Genomic DNA, 17,973 nt, shown 5'->3' with positions numbered 1-17,973 from the left:
TTACATCATTACAAACACAGAATCACAATGCAATATAGAATCAATCATTACGTCAAGTTACATCAATAAGTTTGTAATTGATTACATTTCAAATACAATTCTAAACAGGTGGGTTTTCAGTTGAGATTTAAAAGAAGTCAGTGTTTCAGCTGTTTTACAGTTTTCTGGAAGTTTGTTCCAAATTTGTGGTGCATAGATGCTGAAAGCTGCTTCTCCTCGTTTGGTTCTGGTTCTGGGGATGCAGAGCAGACCAGAACCGGAAGACCTGAGAGGTCTGGAAGGTTGATACAATAAAAGCAGATCTTTAATGTATTGTGGTGCTAAGCCGTTCAGTGACTTATAAACTAACAACAGTATTTTAAAGTCTATTCTTTGAGCTACAGGGAGCCAGTGGAGGGACTTTAAAACTGGTGTCATGTGCTCTATCGTCCTGGTTTTAGTGAGAACGCGAGCAGCAGCATTTTGGATCAGCTGCAGCTGTTTGATTAATTTGTTGGACAGACCTGTGAAGACGCTGTTGCAATAATCAATACGACTGAAGATGAACGCATGGATGAGTTTCTCTAGATCTGGCTGAGACATTAGTCCTTTAATCCTGGAAATGTTCTTCAGGTGATAGAAGGCCGACTTTGTAACTGTCTTTATGTGGCTCTGGAGGTTCAGGTCAGAGTCCATTACTACTCCCAGGTTTCGGGCCTGGATAAAGATAATGACTGAAATAAATGCCATTAGTTCTTGTGAACTAAATAGGTGAAGCAGTCACCTATTTATCCTCCACAGCACAAAAGGCTGCATGCAAATTTGCATGTGCAAAGTCTCCCAGATCTCTTTTGCTTACAATTTTTGCATGATTTTTTTGAGGTGGATCAACACAATTAATTTGGTTAGTTTATTTCTAAACTGTCATTTTAAACCCACTTAGCTTTATTTAAAAGAAAAACATTACTAATTTCTTTTAGATGGGTAAGGGTTAGGGTTAGGGTTTGCATATTGCATATAAACCTTTGCATATTCTTGAAACAGATTGTATGTTTTGCAAACTCTATGTACATTTGGCAAAATGACCTGGATAATGCAGCACAACATCATGGATCAGCTGCAAAAGGACACATCTCTCCAAAAACACTTCATGTATGCTTCAAAACTAAACTGAAGAGCATTACCTACAGGAGAGTCTACTGTAGAGCTGCCTCCATCATAGATCGCACCCACCCCCAACATGGACTATTCACACTCCTACCTTCTGGCCTGATGGTCAATGGCCACATTTACAATTGAAGAAGGGATGCTAATTTGAGCCATCAGAGTCGTCAGTTTGGACTCAGGGTCTTTTGACCCTCTTTCGGGACAACAGGGGAGAGGTCGAAAACCCTGGTAATGCTATAAATGAAAAAAAACAAACTTTTTAAATATTTAGTCACTGATCTGATCGTTTCCATAGCAACGACCAGAAGCAGGACCCAGACCCACAGTGACCTCACTGATGACATCATTTACATCACAACAGATCAAAGAAGTTCTGAGGCTTTGAATGCTTGAATCTCAACACATCAGTTAGAATCCAAACGCTTCAGTGAGATTCAGGTTTTGTGTCTAGTGAAGATTTTTGTGTTTCCAAGATGAAACACCTTTTCATTGTGCCACTCGGTTTTGCAGTAGGATATCTGGTGTCGACAGGGATGAAGAAACTTTTCGACCATTTCTTTTCTGGAAACGACTCAGACGAAAGTACCTCCCAGGATGTTGAGCGAGATTTGTTTTGGGACGGGATTCCATCGGTTCCCAGAGATAAAGCTGACCCGGCTGGGGAAGTTTCTTCTGTCGAAAGTCTGAGTCGTTTCTCAAGCTCCGAGGATGATGAGAGAGATTTGTTTTGGGACGGGTTTCCATCGGGTAGCTCCCCTCCAAAAGAAGAGGAAAGACGTTCAGTACAGTTTGTACACAGTTACCAAATAAAAAGCTACCCCGGACGGGGCAGTTTAACCTCAGAAGAGGAAAAAATTTGGGACCGGATGTTACTGATTCCCGAAAAGAAAAACTACCCCGGACGGGGTAGCTCATCGCCAAAAAAAGAGGAAAGACGTTCAGTACAGTTTGTACCCAGTTCCCAAATAAAAAGCTACCCCGGACGGGGTAGCTCCCCTCCAAAAGAAGAGGAAAGACATTCAGTACAGTTTGTACACAGTTCCCAAATAAAAAGCTACCCCGGACGGGGTAGCTCATCGCCAAAAGCAGAGAAAAGACGTTCAGTACAGTTTGTAGCCAGTCCTCAAATAAAATACTACCCCAAATAGAGCAGTTCAACTTCAGAAGAAGAGGATAAACTTTGAGACTGGATGTTACTGATTCCCCAAAAGAAAAGCTGATCTAGATTGTGAAGTTTTCTATGATGAACGAAAAGATCATCCTCAGATTCCAGCTGCTCTGGAGAGGACAACCTCTGTAAAAGTTTCCTAACAGGTTCAGAAATCGTTCTCAGTTTTTAAAGCTTTCTGAACTTGTTCTCAAGAAAACGTGTACAAAAGCGGGATTCATAATGAGAAGCAAACACATGAAGAGAAACGCCACACTCCACAGAAAATCCCACTTAATGGTTTCTCCTGCCACTAACCTCCAAAACAACAAAGCTGTTTTTTTAGAGGAGGAAGAAACATTGAATTTTGTGAATAAACTATCAAAAGTTAACATCCTCTTTGCAGGTTTCTCTCCGGGCGCTCCGGCTTCCTGCTGTTAAGGAAAAATGATTATTTTTAGTGCTTAATACAGTTAATCTTGCGACATGTGTAAAAGGTATATTCAACACTCTTATTTGGAACAGCTTTGTGTTGAGCATTCGGGACTGGGCCAAAATGCAGATCACTCAATGGGGCCTCCCCGCTGTGAGGCCAGGCCACACGGAGCCATAAAATTAGCATTCCCGGCAGGGCAGGAGCACTGGATAGATTTCACAGGTATCTGTGAGATTTTATCTCAGGATTGTTCTGTGCCCGGGATGGCCGTGGGAGCCACGGGGGGTCAGGGCCAGCGGTCCGCTCTGTTGTTTTGCCAGAGACCAGATGGCCCTTTGATCTTTGCCGTAAATTAGGGGGAGTTCCAAGTTTCTCTGAGTGCTTAAGGGAGTTTCCAGTTGGTCAACAAGAGGAACGCCTTGAGTGCATATATTAAATAGAAAAAACACCTCCTTACTATAAGATTTCGTGTCAGGAGAAAAAATACAGAGAGCGGCCAACATTTTGCCTTTTTTACATCGGCTCTCTCCAAAGACGCGTCTTTGCTTTTTTGTTCGTCTTTGTTTTGTGTTTGTCTGTCTTCCCCTTGTCTGTCTTTGTTTGTATAAGGTAAACGATGTATATCTCTGTTCCTCTGCAGCTTTGTTGATTGATTCATGCGTTGCTTTGTATGGAATTAAACTCTGTGATCTGTGACGTCAACGCGCTTTGTTGTTGTTTCACTTTAGCAGCACGCCGCCGCCCGCTGAGGATCCGGGAGATTTAAGGAGGAAAGAGCCAAACGTTTTGTCCAAAGTTAACATTAAATTATCTTCCTTTAATACTGCCACAGTCCAAAAAGATTTAAAAGATCTCCTGTATTGAGAAACTTGTCACATGACTTACTCAGGTGTGATTTTGACTCATTCTTAATAAAAACCTTCTTAATGTCTAGAAGGCTCTGGAGGTCTTTATGCGCTCTGATCTTCAGATCTTTTAATAGATTTTGAGTTGGATGCAAGTCAGTTGATTGACTGGGACATATTAATAATTTTACTTTCTTTCTAGAAATCCAAGGTTTTTTTTTTTTTCGTTTTTACTTTGAAACTAAGTTTAGCGTTTCACTGGCTTTGTGTTGGAGACTTCTGCCTTGTTTGGACATCCACACTTTTTTCGTCTTCCCGTTTTTATTAAGAATGTCCAGGTACATTTCTCCATTCACGTTTCCTTCAGTTATATGAGGTCAGCTTGTACCACATGCTGTAATACAACCACAACCCACAACAAGATGTTTTAACTTGCATCTTCACTATTACCTTGACAGTTTTAGGGTGATGTCTTAGACCATTCTTCCTTCAACATAGTGGGTAAAATGAAATCAAGAGTTCCACTTTGGACTCATTGGACCAGACTATATTTTCCCTGTATTCACGCTGTGAATCAAATTTCAAATGATTTTCAGAATGCCTTTTCTTCAGCAGTGGAGTCTCGTGCATTGAATGTGTGTTGAGACCAGTGCAGATGAAAGCAGGGTGAATTGTTTTCACAGGAGAAGCTCAACTTTATTTTTCAAGGTCTTTCTAAAGCTCTCTGTGACTGCTCCTCTGCTCTTGGGATATTCTTTTGGCTATTAGTTTGACTCATTTGTCAGAAATCGTATGAGTGTACATGGTGTGTAGTAAAATCCTGTACTTTCTGCTTCCAGATTGTGGCTCCAACAGCACTCACTGAAACATTCAGAAGTTTATGTGGAAAGGTTCAACATGTATGGATGCTCTCAGAATAAATACAAGTGCCATTCACAAATCATCCACTCTAAATGTCAAGCACACTGCTCTGCTGTAAATTGTTTTTAAGAGTTATGTAAATAACTTAATGAGCAAACCCTTCTGGTTTATTTAGACTATAAATTGAGACTGATGCCACTGAATGTCTAGAAAGCATTTGCATGTGTGGACGCATTCGTGTGTGTGGTGGTGCGTACATGGTCGAGGACAGATGTTTGAACAGGCAATCATCACTCAATGAGTAAACAGCTCTAGAGATTGAACTAACATTTGCATGACAGGAGGTGAATACTAAGACAGGAGGACAGAGAGATAGAGAGAGAATCTGAAAACACAAAGGAAGCCGACGCGAGGAGGAGGAGGAGAAACTAAACCCCACAAGCCCATATTAGAAAGCAGCCATCAGGCCTGAATGCAGAATTGTGATTAGCCCACATTTGGGGTATTTTTATCACTCAACACGAGTCTTTGATCACTTATGTGTCACAAGTGGAAGAATCGTCTTAAAAGATTTTTTTCCCCCCCAAGTGTTGATTAAAATACCAACTTCTCAGGGGCTTTGCTGGCTGATCTCTTTAGCCACTGCCCCCCCACACACATTTCCCTGCGTTTGACCTGTCTGTCAGTCTTCATTTCCCTCCTCATCCACCCTCTCTCTCTGAAAAAACACTCTTTGAAAACAAAAATAGCTTGATAGCCGAAGAGACATAAGAGGTGTCAGATCTATAAATAAATTAGGTATTTGTGCACCTTGCTTTAGTTTGGTTGACACTTCGAAACGTGTCAGATATTAATATCATTCTTCAAGAGACAAACGATAGGCTTGCATAAGTTTATGTGTGTTTGTTCATGTTTCAAATGTGCTTTAGTTTTGCGAGGCGAAATTTTATTTCTGAGGGAGATGAGGCAGATTTCTGTGGAAGAAGGGCGATGCGTAACCTCAATGAGAAATAAAAAACAAAGGAGAACAGAAAAATTATGCCCGTAGGAAAATTGCATTTCTTGCAATTTTCAGAAAATGCAGTTTGAGTGCTGTAAACTGAATATTTCAAGTGAAGCATTTGAAGTCAGCTGCAACAGACTTGCAGAAATGAAAGAAATAGGCAGAAGCAGCACAATAAAGCAAATGCCTAAAAAAACGCAATTAGAAAAACTGTGAAGTGAAAACTTTCAGTCAATGCAAAATACATGATAGAAATTTGTGCAGAACAAAGTTTACAAAGCTGAACTTCAAGATCACAATAGATTACATGCTAAATGAGTTAAAAAGGAGTTGCTGGAACAAGTGGCTGGCGAGAGGGAAGTCTGGACCTCCCTTCTGAAGCTGCTACCCCCGCAACCCGACCCCGGCTAAAGCGGAAGAAAATGGATTGATGGATGGATGGAGTTAAAAAGCTAACGTTAGCTTAAGTACTAATGATAACCTCTGGATTAGGACTAGCATCTTGACCTACAGTAGCATACTTCAAGCAGAGTGAAAAAAAACCCAGAAATGTAGTAAGCAAAAAAAAAAACTGCAATCTTCTTTCAAAGCAAAACTTTCTGCTTATCATATGATGAGGAATATAAAAAAGATGAAAAAAGTTTTAGCTCATCTAGAAGAGTGTAGAACCGTTTATAAACTGAAATTAGGGGCATGTAGGTAAGGATTAGGGTGAAAAGCAGCGTTGCAATTGCACAAAGTTTTTGAATTAGGGATAGTGTGCTGTCCTCGCCCTGAGATTTCGAGTTTTCAGCAGCTAGACAGCCAGACGACGACGCTCCAATAACCAAACTTCTTTCTTTTTTACTTGTTTATTGACTTTGGCCATCGTAAACTGAAACATACAAGACTGAGTATTAGCCAATGAACATTGCAAATTAGCCATTCTAGCTGCGAGCTAAAAATAAAAGAAACATTTTCCTGAATGACTCCAGCGTACAATTATTTACGCCACAGTTACAAAGAACATAAGATAGTCGTTGTTGTTGTTTATTTTTATTGCCGAGTGCTTTTACACGGACGTGCCGTCCGGTTAAACTGTAAATAAAGTAAGAAAAAACAAAACATCAATACTTAGTATTGCAGAATTCAATCAACACAAACTTAAACATGGATTTATTAGCTAGGCTTGACTAACCAGTTATAAGGCAGTTTATTCTTATAACACTTTGTCATATAATAAACATCGGCATTCATCAGTGCAGCAAACACAGCTAGCATCGGGCTAATTAGCACTAGCAAATTCAGCAAGCTCACGCTTAGAACAGATAACAAAAAACTAATCTCCCCACAGCTTACAGCATTAATAACTCACCACGTTGAGCAACACTCATGAACGCCAGTAGAATATGATTTTATTGTAGCTTCAGCTTGTTAGCTTCAGCTAACTGGCCTGCCGTAAGTTTCTTCTCTTGTTTCACCTCCCCTCCACTACCAATGCAAAACAACTACAGAGCCCCCTAGCGGAATGGGAGGAGTGAATCCAACAACCACAGTTACATAAAACAAAGAGACAATTGTTGTTTTCACAATTAACCAATACTTACGAACAAATCTTGTCTGAAACACAACGTATAAGGATAATAATCAGCTTAATCCATGAACTGTTCGGTGTTGCGTTCCACGATCTTGGATCTATATTCTTTTTTAGCGTCACCGAAACATAACAAAATATCCACCAGGGGGCGTTCTAGTGCGGTTTTCAACCTTGCTGGTCCAGTTTAACTTACAAAAGGCAGCACAGATAGATTAACCCTCAGAGGTAGTGGGCCAGTGGGGTTTTTTTTGTTGGGTTTTTTTTCTGAAGACTGAGCATAATGCAAGCAAAAGCTTGAAGAGGGATTTTATGAAATTTGTAAAAGATACATATAAAAAAAAGCTTATATAAAGTGAAGTAGTTGAAGAATGTCACTACATTTTAAAATTTGAATGGCATTTCTAACTGAAAACACATGAAGGTATTTAGATGTGAAAGAGCACAAAGTTTTTAGCAGAATTTTTCAGAAATTATGGGATATTCCATTCATTTCAATTGGGCCCAAGATGATCCCAAAAAGCTGAATATTTCATAAACCATTGAAGATGTCAATACCAAAAGACATAGTCGAAATGTCCTGGGAAAAGTGGAATTAATGGTTGAAATAGCACAAAGTATGCATAAGTAGTTAACTGGCAAAAAGTGTATGGAAAAAATTGTGAATGGCTACAGCCTTATACAATTATTAGCCTTTACACTAATAATGCACAAATGTAGCTTAATAGAAAAGACTAAGGAAACATACAGTAGCATATATACTGAGAAATTTCAGAATAACCCCCAATAACTTTAGTGGCTTTTAAAGAATTAAGACCCCTTTGAAGTTAGTGGTTATAACCTAACAAATTTGGGAAAAGTTTAAGGAATATAACTCATTTGGAAAGGCACTGTATGTACACAGGTTTACAGCAGAATTGCACCAAGTTTCACTTAATGATCAAAGTCTTCAGGGACACAGTGGCAGAATTAAAAGGGCCCAAGAAGAACTATGGTGGCTTGAGGGGAGAATCCAGGAAAAAAGGTGTAAGGAGACATCAAGATGATGTTAAAGTTTCAAGGTTGCTTCTCGCTCATCCTTTCAGATCACTTTCTCACTCTGTTAAATTTTATAAGGCAGGAGGTCACTGATAATTACCTCTTCTCGTCAAACACTGGACGCTCAGGGAGAAACATTGGGTCACCTGTGATTCTGATGGAGCTTCTGGGCGCTCACACACACACACACACACACACGTATATAGATGAAAATCACAGGGGAGCAGCAGAAGAACGTCTCGAGTTTCATTACACTTCTGATTTGGTCATTCATCATGTCACGGCAAGGTCACGCAAAGTGACCGTCATGTCTGTATCGACAGAGTTGATATTTGATGGCGAGATGTTGGATTGCGTTCCACATGTTTTCTAAATCTTCTTATGTAAGTATTTGAGCCAGGGAGGTTTCAGCTGATAAAATATTTTCTTCAAAGTGACAGAAGAGAGTGTAATTTGTTCAACTCCTGTACTGCTGCATCCTTGTCACAGGAGCAAGTCTGGGCTGCAGGAAATCCACTTTAATGACAATGGAGCCCTTTCCCACTGTGTTGTGATGTGGATCTTACTATATGTGGCTATAAGTGTAAACAAAATACAAATAATAAATTAAACATCTTTTACTTCTTACAATGCGTTTTCCAGCTGTAACAAGGTAGCCGTTCGCGGTTGGATTTTACAGTGACGATGAAGCGTTGAGGCAGAGTCAGGTGGAAAACAGCAGTGGTTTTATTCTTCACACAACATCAACAACACTTCACAGGTGAAACTGCAGTCTTAAATAGTCCCAGCTGTGACGGATCAAACCACCTGTAATTCACAGGGGAATCTCAATTCATCAATATCCACTTATTTAATTAAAATACCTTTTACTAAATACAAACATTTCTATTTACTTTTTATAAATATTTTATGTTTTATCATTACACCAGATGAAACACCACAAAACCCATAAACAATTCCCCCCCCCCCCACACACTTTTCAATGGCCTCTCCCAGAGACTATATATGGTATCTGGACCCCTGGGGCAGTATTTGTCCAAACACCCTGGAGAGGACACAGAAAAGACAGGTGTGTCACTCTACACTAGCACTCCACACCCAACAGATTATGCACAACACATTTGCTCAGTTTTACCCACCAGTAGCTCATTGCTCTGAGTAACAATTATCCTCCCTCCACAGGCAACCACCTCACTCGTCAATGAGGAGCAGCTGTGCAGAGCCCAGAACAAAAGGCTACATGCTAATCTCTAAAAATACTCAATAAATACAATTAAAACTTCTTGTGTGCAAATTGTTACTGATGTGCAAATCTATGCTTAAAGTGCAGTGCTAAATAAGTGCTTGTTAATAAAGTGCAAAAATACTTTAAAAATGCAATACAGTGATTTCAGTAAAATAGTCCCAGTAATGAAGATCTCTTCATTACACCAGCACTCGTTAAGATTTTTCCAGAAACATTCCCAATGATTCTTTTTCAGAATGTAGTAGATATATCTTTTATTAACCCTAGTGAGAAAATTAAAAAAAATCTTTCTGTTGAATACTCTTTTTTGATGCTGTCAGTCCATGAAACTTTGAATATGGTAGTTAATCAGACTTTTTTAAAGATTAATTTACATAGTAAAAGCAAAAGAAGGAGGAAGATCAAAAGAAAGAAAAAGGCATAAGAATAGGAACCTGGGCCGTGGCTGAGTTTAAGTATGTTTACAGTTTAAACTCAGCCTTGCTTGTACAGTTACAAGCAATGCAACTGTAAAGGTTATTAGAAACAAACACCTCAATTAAAATAATTTTAAATCTTAATCTGCCATGGGTGTGTATTTGTGGACCTTGTTTGAGTATACGTATATATGTGGAACTGACAAAGAGCATTCCAACTTTTGCACATTGATTTCATTTTCTCTCATTGTTGTAAATAAATAAATGAATAAGAATTTGATTTCAGACAATTTAGCTCAGGACTTGATGAAGAAAAACTGGAGCTAACTGATGAAAATATATTTGACAGTAATGCTATTAGTCTTTTCAGCTATTCTTGTTGCAAATTGTTTCATGAATCTGAAATGTTTGTTAATTTATGATTTGTTCTAGGACTGTTTCCTTAAATTATTGCTTTCTTTTATTTCCTTTTGCATAATTTCAAATAAATTTAGAGATTATGAACAAATACAACATTTACCTATACCTGTATATTTACCTGTATACTTCTTCTTACCTCATACTACAACTTAAAATGTGTGATTTGAATGCATCTTCAGAAATGCTGCTTAACACTTGAACACCTGGATATTTTTCTGTCTCTTTGCTGGACTAATGCATCAGTGCACTTTGTGTGAATGTCCCACCGTGAGTGTTGAAAAGGAGCAATCAGATTGTTGAGCTCAGAGACGCCATAAAAAACAGAGGCAGATCAAAGCTTTGCTCCAGTCTTTGTTCAGTCACCTCAGTGATGCTGTGCTTCTTTCTGCACATCAGTCGGTAACATCAGAAACAGCAGAAGTAATGTGGTCTCAACAAACAGGCATGAGTAAAAATTGCAGTTATATATGTCTGGATATTAGGTTACTTTTACAAAAAAAAAAAAGGTTAAGACATTTGGGAACTCTTTGTATAATAAAATGAGGTGAAAATCTTGGAAATTTGCAGAATGTAAATAAAAAAGGCGAACATGTATAAAAACTATATTGATTTCTGTAAATAATCCTGTTTTATTCAATAAACTGAACAGCCCTTGTTTGCAACAACATATATTTTTATTTTCTTCTCTATGTTGCCACCTAGTGGTAAGACATAATCGTTACAACTCAATAATAGTTGGAACAACTATTATTGAGTCAATAATAGTTGGAACAACTATTATTGAGTTAGTTAATAACTAACGGATAGTAGCTCCGGAGCTACTATCCGGCAACTTTTAGATGTATTCTTTCTCCACAAACTTGAATCAAATGATTGAATTTGCTCATCTGCATGATATGTAACTATGGAGACACCTGGTAATAAGACATTCATTTCATTCAGGTGCGTTGGGATGCATCTAAATGTTGCAAAACAATAGTTCTTGAGGACGGGACCTGGGTAGCCCTAACAAAATACCCAAATTACATGTGAAACTGTTAAAAAGACACTTTTTTTATTGAGGCACTTGACACTAGCCATGGAATGTACATATCAAATACAACAAATTCAAGATACTTTTCACATTCTTGCATCTGTAAACATGATAAAGATAATACATTCAGTTAGTTAGATCATGTTCTGCTGTCCCTTCCCAAAAGAAGAGACCATAAACATCTCATTCTGTTTGGTGTTTGGTACACAACAGCTACACAGAGGGTACAAAATAGGGGTGGAGCCAAATACAAAACTACAACCTGTATCCTCCTTGGTAAAAAGAAAGAGCACCCTCTTTTAAATCTAGGGTTATAAGAAGACACACCAGATTTAGCATTGTCATTTATGAAACAAATACGTCCAATAATGAAATCAGTGTTTGAAAAACTAAGTACGCCTTTCCTGCGTCCATGGAGGTGAAAAGGAAAAGAGTCAGCAAGATGCAATTAAATCTACTGATTGCCATCAGTGTGACAATTGTTACAAAAGCAGGAGTTTCTGCAATACAGATGCCAAGGCAGAAAAAAACATCTGTAGTGACTGTCCATCAGTCTGGGAAGGATCATAAAGCCTTTTCCAAACATTAAGAAGTCCATCATTCTAAAGAGAGAGAGATTACACCCAAGTGGAAAAACCTTTTAAGATAGCTGCTGGTCAAACCCAGAAGAGCCCAAAACCCAAGAGCTCCATGTCAGAAACTATAAGCCTCAGTCAAAATTCTGAAAGTGAAAATTCATGACAGAATTACAAGAATTAAAGGGAACAACAATAGCTTTCTTGAGTATTGAATGAAAAAAGTCTCTTCTCTCTAAAAAAAGAGTAAAGCAACATGACATGTCCAACTTTCAGGAGCTACTTGTCTGCAACTTCTAGATGCATCCCTTCTCCAATACACCTGAATCAAATGGGATTCATCTAAAAGTTAAACACTAAGATGAAGGCAGGGATGCTATCGAGCATCAAAAACTCGGAGCTAATTACTAAAGCTAAATTGTCCATACCAGTGGACAATTTAGCTCTCAATCTTCTGAGAGATGTTCGTCTCATTTTCTATCAAATACATGGTGATAGAGAAGTGGTTATTTGAGCAACAACTCCAACGTCATGCTCTGAAACACAACATCTGCCTGTTTGTCTTGCAAGATCAGCCTGTGTAATACGAATGACAAAAGTATTCATAAACGGGGGTTTGCAGGTCAATCTTTCTTGTAGAAACTATTATCAGAAAGGGTCTATTGATTGTACCATGAACTCCTGTGTATACCAGAATGCACAACATTCAGCACAAACATCTCATAAAAATTGCCAAGCATAGTTGAAGTGTGATAATATGGGCCTAGACCTGTTTTGCAACTATGTAATCTTGGCGCTTCAAAGCCACTGAGTCAAACACAAACTCATCTCCAACCAAATAAGTCTAGAGTCAAAGATTAGACTTCCTGTCTGAAGTTTAGCCTAAACTGGGCCATCAAAAGCCAAAATGATCCTTAACATTCCAGCAAATCTATAACAGAATCGTTGATGAGAAGTAAGGTGGAATAATGTGGTGATATTTTAAGAAACCTGTGCAGATACAAACATCTGAAAACCTCAAACAACAAAATCAATGTTGCAAAGATGAATGGGTCAAAATTCCTCCATAACCAAATGAGAAAATCTAACTGCTTTTTGTTTATTTTTCACACACAGTTTCTCTGTATTTGACTTGATCTTTACTTATTAAATAGCGGCAGTATGGAATCTGCTGTCTGTTTTTATACACTTGAGGTTAGGTTTATAATTTAAAAACTTTATAAAGACCAGATTATTTATAATCCTAGGATTAAAAAAGGGTGTACCTTTTTATACAATGACTGTATGTAGACAAGCTGTTCCTGTGCTCCCACTTTACCCCAAACTGGTCTGGCTCAGTTTTTTTTTTGTTTGTTTTGGGGTTTTTTTCACAAAATAGATAATTTAATAAACAGAGGCTTCTAAATCTATCTTGCAGTACAAGAAAACGTCTCTACATTAGTAAGTATATAGAAACATCTGAACAAGCATGTGGAAGCAGAGTCTACAGGTCTCTGTCTGCTTTGGTTATTCTCCGCCGAGGGTTTCAGACTTAGTTACTTGTTGAATTAATGTTCCTTTACAGCCACAACAATGTCAGTAAATGTATGTCTATCTTTGTATTCTATTCTTTTGACTTCTTTGTCCTTGCCATTCTGAAGATACCTCCTTAGATGTCTTTGTCTTACTTTATTGAATGTTTCAAGGTCAAACTGAGATGTGGTTTAAGGTTGCTGTTGGGCTTCAGTCCATCGTGAGATACAGAGTAAGGTCCCAGCATGAAAGCTAAAGTTCAAGCTGTGAAAGCGCTTGAACTTTGGCAAACTCTGCTGTCCCCGTGTGGAGTGGCTATTGTTAAAACCATCCCCCGGCTTGAGCTCAGCTGGGGCTCACATCAGTCCTGGTTGGTAAGGCTGCAACTAAAGGAAGACTTAGACAGCCTTTTTTACGTCTTGTGGACCTAAACCATGTGAGCTGCTTAGCTCTGCTTTCTTTGAAAGGTAAAATGCATCCATCCATTGTCTTCTGGTGTCTCCTCCCAGTGGCTGAAACGTTGCCAAAGGGTGGTCTCCTGGCAGAATCATAATCAGATAGCCAAACCACTTCAACAGACCTTTTTCAATGCAGAGGAGCTGCAGCTCTGCTCTAATTTCCTCCCTAAAGACAAAGCTTCTTACCTTATTTTTAAATTTTATTTTAGGTTGGAATGTAAATAGGTTATTAGGTAAAAGGAGATTTTTGTTGTTTATCTTTTTCTCTCACCACAACAGAAAAGAGTAACACTCCCATCCGCCTCTAAAGGAATAGACAGACTCTGCCCTGGAAGATTAATCCATAATTTTCTTACTGAGACCCATGGATTACATACGAGAGCTGTCTCTTGACTTGGAGGTCCTGGCTTGAAAAAGCAAAGATGAGACTAAGTCATGCATCCAATCCATGAACATCAGAAATAGGATTGGGGACAAGAGACAGACCTGGTTGGGTCTGGAAAACTGTTTGGTCTTTGTGTTCAGATTATGGACACAGTTCTTGATTTGGGACTGACCTTGACCATCCCCACTTCTGCAGCCTCCCTACAAAATGTCTCTTTCAAGTCGACAAAACCCGCCAAGACCAGGTGACTGAACCCCAATAAACCCCTGTTTTGAAAACAAAAATTTACCTTTTAAAATTTCAGACTGATAACACCAGTATTTTTGTTTCGCAGCTACTTTTTTTGTGGTGTTTGACAGAAAACAGGGTGAGCAATGGAACATCTCTGCAACAACCTTTCAGAGCAGCAGGCGGTCACATGTTGAAGGTTTTTGTCATTTGGTGTCCTAGACTGAGAGATTCTTGCAGGTCTTGACGTTGTTTAGTATTTGTGTTACATATTCCACCCTAAAATTCCTGTGGCGTTACACCTGTATAAATCCAGCCAATTAGCCTGTCCCGTTCTGTCGAGTAAGACTCTCCCAGGGGCAAATGATCTCCTCTGTCCCCACTGCGTCCCGAGATGCAGGCCTGTTCTCCTCGTCCTCATCCTCAGACTCAATGGGGTAGATCCGGCACTCGGGAGGAACGTCTACTTTGATCTGGAAGAAGCTGAAAGATATTGAACAGAGGATTTTGTACGTCGTTCCAGGTCTGAAGCTCATCCACACTTATTTATCTTATTCGAAAGAGACAAGGACATAATCAAAAATAATATAGCGAGGGAAACAATAAAACAAATAGAAAAAGTAATAATGTTTAAAGCTTTGTTGTGTTATGTCAAGCAGCACTTTGCAGAAAATATTTTTAGGTGTTTAGATCCAAATAAACTGAATATTTAATGAGGGGTTCATTTTTTTGTCTCTCTAAACAAAGTCACTAAAGGAGTTTTTGTTGCCATTAACTAATGTTTCTTCATACAGAACATACTCTTGAAGAAGTGCTTCTTAGTAGGATAAAAGATGGTTTAATTATAATGTTTCTAACATATACCAAGAAGTATGTAGGGTACTAAAAATCAGCTCTTACTCTTAAAATTGCAATAGAAAGAGTGTGTGTATTATAATTTGTCCCTAGCCTTTGTTTTGTTCTTTAAATGTTTTCCCACCATTTTCACCTCTTTTGTGGTTGACATGAGTGCAGCACCACAGTTGTGGATTGTGCACTTTGATGATTGCACTACATGAACTAAAGTGTTTAATCAGAGCTAAAGCGTTTGTGGCATACAGGCCATTTTGATGGAATAGTCGAGGTAAATTAATACTGTTTTGTGTTTATTAATACTGTTTTGTGTTTATTAATACTGTTTTGTGTTTCGTTGTGTGTCATTTACTAGTGGTGTTGCAGGTTGACGTGGTTGCGGAGGGGGTCAATATCACTCCGCCGTTGCTAGGTAACGACGGTTGTGGAACGTTGGTGAATGTGTTTTTTTTTTTCTAACGGCTGTTAGGAACGAGACCGCTAACGGAGTTACTTTGTAACAATTATTAAATTAAAATGTTGCGGACTCAATCTGAATATCTCTTTTGATTGTTTGTCACCGTTACATTTTTGGCGAGCCAGCCCCAGGAGGAGTTTCAGCTAAAAGTAACTAATCCAAACGAGACGAACCGAAGACGGAGGAGAAACTACCGATGGAGCAGCTTCAAGACGAAGTGAGCAGAACGCTGCTGATGCTAGAGAAGTCAGAGCTAATTTTAGTTTGTAAACACCTCAAGAGTGATGAACCTCCAGGAGGGTTTACTGGCCAAACTCGGCGTTCCCTCATCAGACTAGCAGAGACCACACTGGACGATATCGGAAATGAGGAAGAACCTGAATCGTTTCAACAGTTTCTCCAGAATTTAATCACCTTCATGGAATCTTGGACGTCGGATGAGCCCAGAACACCAGAACAGACACAAGCTGACGAAGGTGAATTAAACTCACTAAAAGTCAAGTATAAGGAATTCCAGGAAGAACATAGCAAAGCCCGACAGCGCATAGAGGAGGAAATTGGGGTTTTAGAGAAGAAACTGAGCATGACAATGCATATGGAGGAGACTGAACCACACTGTGCTCCATCACCTCACATACCAGAAGTGACCCTCAGGCGGGAGTTTCGGATTTGTGGGCAGATTGGAGAAGCTGGTCAGAGGGATAAATTGTCCTATACGAGCCTGATCAACCAAATTGAATCTGGGCAGAGGAAAGGATATTCAGAGACTGAGATCCTGGAAGCAGTCATACGGGCCATAAGCCCAGGGCTTCACCTGAGAGAGATGCTGGAAATCAAAAGAGGACTGACACTGTCCACTCTGAAAATTATCCTAAAAAGCCATTTTAAAGTGGACTCTTCCTCTGACCTCCTTCATCAGCTGATGAACATCTCACAAGATCCAAAAGAATCTGCACAGAATTTCTTATTTAGAGCTATAGAACTGAAAGAAAAAATGCTCTGGAAATCAAAAGAAGAGGATGAAAGCGAACAATTCAGCCCAGAACTGATACAAAGGAAATTTCTGCGTTCCATAGACACAGGACTGCTAAGCGATGCAGTAAAATTCCAACTAAAACCTTACCTGACTAATCCTGCAGTATCAGATGAGGTCCTAATTGAGCGGGTGAGTGAAGCTGCAAACTTAGAGCAAGAAAGACAAAAAAAACTGAGAAAAAGTGCAGTGAGTAGGTTCCCAAAAATAAATGAACTGAGAGCTGAAGGAGGCATACATGAGTTTCAACCTCCTTCCATGGAAGAAGCTGCAACCACAAGTGAGATAGGGGACACAGTGATGACCAAAGATGTACTGAGAGGGGCCAAGAAAAATCGAAACACAGAACAGGAAGCAGGAACAACTAAACTCATCGAAGGACTGAAGGCTGAAATGTTAGAACTAAAGAAACTGGTGTTGGAAACAGTGGAGATTACTAAGAAACATCAGACAGAGAGAGCTACCACACACAGCTACCGCAAACCCAGAGGTTGCCCAGCCTGTCTAGAAGCACAGTCAGGGGAGAGGTGCACTCACTGTTATAAGTGTGGTCAAGGAGGACACCTTGCCAGAGGCTGCCGTCAGAACAGGGGACAGCAGGGAAACTGGACAGGGCTGCTGGGCCGGGACCCTCAGTAGCCCCACACAAAACACTCAGTCCCACCACAAACAAACCAGGCTCCCATACAGAACTTTCATCTACCCCAACAGCTCACTACATGAATCCACGGAGCAGACAGAAACTTCTGAACCTCATAGGTAAGAGATGCATTGTTCATTGTTGGATGGATGCCACTCCAGTAGAAGCATTATGGGACACTGGTGCCCAGGCATGTCTCATTAATGAAGAATGGAGACAATTACACTTACCACACCAGCGAGTTAGACCTCTGAATGAACTACTGGAGGTGGATACACTTATTGGGCTTGCAGCAAATCAGACACAAATTCCTTTTCTGGGCTGGGTGGAAGTGGAATTTAGACTGGGCAAAGATTCACTCTCAGCAGAACCCCTGTTAGTACCAGTACTTGTGTCAAGTGACTCCAGTGTGGCACAACAACCAATAATTGGCTACAATGTCATAGAGGAAGTGCTAGGAGACAACACACTTAAACACAGGAAACCGGAAGTCATCCAAAATGTGTGTGGAGCCTTTGCTGTCACTGTCCAAACTGCACAGACAATTGTCAAACTAATTCAGACATCAGATAGTCAGGTTAATGTGGGTCTTGTGCACACAGGGAGAAGTCGAATCAAATTAGCAGCTGAACAAATCACCATCATCCATGTTAAAGTTAATACTGGAAC

The 17,973-nt window shown here is 39.6% G+C and overlaps 1 protein-coding gene across 2 annotated transcripts in view; it reads right to left on the bottom strand.

The window, feature by feature from the left end:
* Positions 1–11,163: 11,163 nt before the first annotated feature.
* LOC116726920 (regulator of G-protein signaling 9-like) overlaps positions 11,164–17,973 on the bottom strand; it is a 28,713-nt gene continuing 21,903 nt past the window's right edge. For both annotated transcript variants that reach the window (XM_032573869.1, XM_032573871.1), the window contains one exon: positions 11,164–14,805. In XM_032573869.1, the coding sequence (XP_032429760.1) occupies positions 14,643–14,805 (163 nt within the window). In that variant the 3' untranslated portion in view covers positions 11,164–14,642. The remainder of the gene's footprint in view (positions 14,806–17,973) is intronic.

The sequence above is a fragment of the Xiphophorus hellerii genome, chromosome 10, assembly GCF_003331165.1.
Source record: "Xiphophorus hellerii strain 12219 chromosome 10, Xiphophorus_hellerii-4.1, whole genome shotgun sequence".
Lineage (NCBI taxonomy): Eukaryota > Metazoa > Chordata > Actinopteri > Cyprinodontiformes > Poeciliidae > Xiphophorus > Xiphophorus hellerii.
The sequence above is the reverse complement of the archived record's forward strand: the minus strand, read 5'-3'. Positions and strand labels throughout refer to the sequence as shown.